The 4,703-nt window shown below is 44.7% G+C and overlaps 1 protein-coding gene across 1 annotated transcript; it reads right to left on the bottom strand.

Moving 5' to 3' along the window:
- Positions 1–1,151: 1,151 nt before the first annotated feature.
- On the bottom strand, positions 1,152–1,712 carry LOC106747207. The gene has a single exon (XM_014624557.1). It carries the CDS (start codon positions 1,710–1,712, stop codon positions 1,152–1,154), a length of 561 nt encoding a protein of 186 aa, XP_014480043.1.
- Between the last annotated feature and the right edge of the window lie 2,991 nt (positions 1,713–4,703).

The following is a 4,703-nucleotide window of genomic DNA, read 5'->3' as shown; positions in this document are numbered from 1 at the left end:
TGACGGTGGAGTCTCATGTCACATATTTTTCTTGTTAAAATAAGAACTCAGTAAATACAGAATGAAACTTTGACCACTCTTCTCTACGTATATACTATCCTGCATATATGGCGTCGGATATGGGCATACGGGACAGTTTCCAACGCTATTCTTCACATGCTTCCCTTCTAGAAAATCTAGAAGTTGTTAAAAAGAAGTCAGGTATACGCGGCAATAAAAAATTCTCGGGACTTAGTACCCATCACCCTATCTCCCTACCATAGTTGCGCCAGACTATTCCCACCACCTCTCCCCAAAATTAGGCCACGTCCCTGGCGTCAGAAATGTAAGTGGTGTGGGAACGTTTATACCTACCATGGCTGTACCAATACTACCCTTCTTCACCCAATCCTCCAATCGTAACCTGCGAGTTTCGAAGGAAAATCTGCTTTCCCAGTTGCTCTTGTCTTTCGACTCCTCGCATGTGTCGTTATTATCAATTTCTTGAGACGAGCATAAATGTTATTCTCCTCGTCGTCGATGTTTTGGTTTTGAGCGATAAACCAGTGCTTCAATTTTTGCGCGCTGCTTAAGGGGTTAAGCCAGTCTAGAGTCCTCAAAAAAGGCCTAACTTTGACAATTTATTCTGGGAGTAAGCAAAAAGGAATCGAATTTCTCTCTTTCAGGCTTTATTAAACATGTATTTGAGTGTATAAAAAATTTTTATATTGACATTTTGATACAAAATGGCGGCTACTGGGCCAATTTTCGGAATCACCTTTTTCAAGAGGGCCTCTACGGGCGACGGTGATTCTAGGAACTCGTGCTATCTGAAACAAAATAAAGAACGGGATTTAATCTACATAAGACTTGTTAGTAAAGTACGTATGTTTTTAGCTTTACATCAATTTTTCGCAAAATGGCGGATTTGTAAAAAAAAGGTTCAATTTTTGACCGAAAAAATGAGCAGTAAATTGTTTATAAAAAAAAAGTTGCAATGATAACAAAAAAATCGTACGTAGTTTACTAGATAATGTTACTGTGAAGCTACAGTTAAAATTTCAAGTGGATACGTGCTATAGTCTCCGAGTACCATCGTCGCCCGATTTGAAAAATGCAGTTTCGAGAAAAACGCGTTTAAAGTTTTACGTGCTGAAAATTTTGTTATACTTTCAGTCTGCGATGCCTGCGCCGTATATGTCACCTTCCATAGACACGTGGAACTCATTTTCTTCCTTTCTGGATGCCTTCTTTTCGATTCGAGACCTTCTTGCAGCATCTGAGAGCGAACGATCGGATAATTTGATGCGGTTTTTATCAGTCTCTTGACAGTAATTGTAGCAGTTCGGCCCAATTTTGATGCCTATGTTCTGCATGACTCTCATGGCACTTGTGAGGCCATCATTATAAGTACCTGCAGCAATATATATAGCTGTGTCAAGTACATTTTTGCCACTGGATGTCACTTTCGGGGCCATCGACCATACTGTAGCGTTGAAACTCTCATTACTGTTTTGAGTGAAGCCGCCTATGCAACGAATGAATAGGTCATCACTGGTTAATTTTTCATAAATTGGAGTTATAGCCTTGTATACTTCTTCATGTAAAGAAGGTTTATGTGTATATTCGTCCAAAGTTCCAGTGGCCTTGGCCCTTTGCCACGAGCACCACGAATTTTCTCCGCTCGGGCAGTGATCGTGCTTGGGCTTGGCATCTGTTGATAATTTACTCATATTGTTAACAATGATAGTTTATCAATAAAAACCACTGTAGTCAATAAAGTAATTCGTTGAAGCAGAAAAACTAACGAAAACAAAAAGAAGCGTCCACGCGTGGCGTCGTTTTTCAGCTGACTGACCCACACACAAGCCCACACATACAGCTGTATTGATGAACTAGCACTTTCTAACGACCTTTTGGGGAACCATTAGAGCCCTCAGGCCCCGTTGGTACATTAGTGCAGAGGGTAAGAGTCGTAAAAAGGGGACAAAAGGAAGCCCGCCGCGGCAGGTAGAAAATGCGCTCGTCGCCCGCTCCGAACGCTTCGACACTACAGCGGATTGGACAGGGAAAAAATTTTTTTTCACTATTCTACCAATTGACTAATGTTTTTAGGACCCTAAAGTGTACTTTAAGCAAAAAAAAAAATTTCGATTTTTTAAAAATCCTAGACTGGCCTAACCCCTTAACGCGCACTAAAAATGTCTGCGCCTGCTGTAAGCGTAATATATGCAATACACTGCGTTTTCAAGGGATGGAAAATGTTTGAACGTAGGAGACATTCCTTCCAGATAATATATGTTTTGCGCTAATATACTTTGCAAGTAGCAGGCTTTTTCGGTGTCTCTAGTATAGACAGCTGTTACGTGCTTCGTAACTTCACGCAAATGGTTGGGAAAATATTTCGGTTTCCTCGTCGTACCACTCGAATCCATGATAATACCATGAAGATCAATTATTCAACCGTCTTGATTTTTTATTCAGCTCTTCAAACGGATATGCCAGTAGCAAAATCCAGTGTTTGATTTGTGTGCCATTAAGCGTTATAACAGCTATTTCCTTAGCTACAAAGCGATTCCCGCTATCCCGGAAACCATATACTTCGACGATCACCCCAATATCGACAGTAGTGGCTGTTTCCTTCTGACCAAATTGCAACGTTCACGTTTTGAAGTAGACTGAATTCCTTTTTTTACATACACATATATTTTCTCGGTGATTTTGTACAGAGAGTCGATGTCATTGATATGAACGGAAGGGAACATTTTTTTTGTAACCGAAATAATCGACAATGACTTGACGGATGAAATCGATTTCTAGTACATTGTCGAATTCTGCGTAAACGACACAGTTGATCGTCTTATCAAGGAGTTTTTCAAATCTTACTTCCAATCGTAAACATCCGTGTCTCACAAAATTTCAATTCATATCGCAATTTGTCTATAAATCGACCTCGAAATGAAATCGAAGCGAAAAGAGTAAAAGCACAGGGATATATTTCTTTGCTACATTCGTTTTGCCCGTCGCTATTCGCCTTGGTCACGGCAGGTACGTCTTTTACGGTACGGTAAGAGAGGACCGGTCGGTACGAGGGGTCAGCTCGTCGAAACGGCGGTCGTGGCCCTTGAATGGCTTGTCGGATTGCTAGGTTCGTTTGTAATAAATATGAAAGAGTTTTGGTTGAACAATAAACAAAAGATTTATTCTCGGTTGACTACAGCAGACTCATGGACGAGCGGATGTCGGCTTGATGCTTTAAATGGTTTTTCTTGTAAGACACTGGATGCGTCGGAACGTGTTATTGATGTCAATAGTCGCGTGCGTGTTTTGTCATCTCAGCTGACTTTCGAGATTGGCGAGAGACGGTTACGCGGGACGGCGGACGCGGTTATGTATACGCGGCGATGTATATACGTCTGATGTAACGAGTAACGGTCGGTAGAGTCGCGGGGAGCGGGCGTGGTGTTTCGATCGTACGATTTGTTGTCGCTGTTTGACAGCGCCACGCAGGTCTCGGTGATGTTTCTTCGCGATGTCGATTTAAATGCACCGGAGAGTGCAATACGGAAGCCACGTGCAGGTGACACGGAAAACGGCGACACTCTCCGAGCCTCGGAGGCCCCGCGGAATCGGGAACGGTCGGTACGGCAACCACGAGGTACCCGCGGTATCGAATTGCGCTCCTGTGTTGGCCAATGTTCTCCGCCAAGACCACGGGACCGGGAGATCGCGAGAGAAACGTGGCGCGATGGGCGGCTATCGGAAAAACCTCGCCAAAATCCCGGAAGCGAAGAGAGATAGGGCCGAAAAGACTCGGCGGAGACGGCGAACGACGCCACCCCCTTACCCGTTATCTCCTTCGTCGAAGTTTGCTCCCGCGTGAGCTTATTAACTATCTTTCGCTCGTTCAGTTGCTCGCGTGCAACCCGGCGCGGTGAACGCGAGGGACCCGGTATCCCTTATGGTCGGCGGTGACTTGGCCGAGAATACTCGGCTGAGACGGCGCAGTCGCCACCCCGGTCTTGTCTGCACCGGATGTCGATCGGTCGGAGGTCGGATAGGAACCGGGAATTCTCGGTGGAGACGGCAATACACCGTCCCGAGGAAAGATGGTGAGTACGGCTGCGGACGCGCAGCTGAAACGGCGAATACACTGTCTCGGTTCCTCGGCAGAAGGATCGGGATACGGAGCAGCTTGCTAACGTATCGCTCTGACTGACTCCGGCGGAATTGGCCTCGATGCCTCCGCCAGTCGGATTTTATATCCGATAGCGGGCCAGTGTTTATGTTTGTTGATACACACGTGATCGTGCTTCTGGCGAAAGCGCGTCACGTGCGTGTCGTGTGGCTTAGTGTGACGCAAAGCGCCAGTGAGCGACCCGACGGATGGTCGGTCGGGTCGGGGGGGGGAGGCAACGGTGCAAACGCGCCGTTACATCTTGTGTCATTGAATTAATCGTTCAAAAAGTAGATTCCCAAGAAAAGAGTGTGCTAAGCGTCGACATAGAGCATTTATGCGATAAAGAAGTTATTTTGTATCAGTCTGCTGGAGATTTGAATACCGTCGACATACAACGAGAAATAATTTACTTCTTAATTTGTTAAATTAAACGAATTTAATTTTCCATCGCCGTTAAATGTTTAATTATCGACAAAACCAGTGATTATGCGCTTAGGCAACTGTCTAAATATGTCTAAATATTATCCAACGATTCGCCCACGAT

The sequence above is a fragment of the Dinoponera quadriceps genome, unplaced genomic scaffold, assembly GCF_001313825.1.
Source record: "Dinoponera quadriceps isolate SergipeBrazil2010 unplaced genomic scaffold, ASM131382v1 scaffold231, whole genome shotgun sequence".
NCBI lineage: Eukaryota > Metazoa > Arthropoda > Insecta > Hymenoptera > Formicidae > Dinoponera > Dinoponera quadriceps.
Note: the sequence above shows the minus strand (reverse complement) of the source record. Positions and strands in the feature narration are given on the sequence as shown.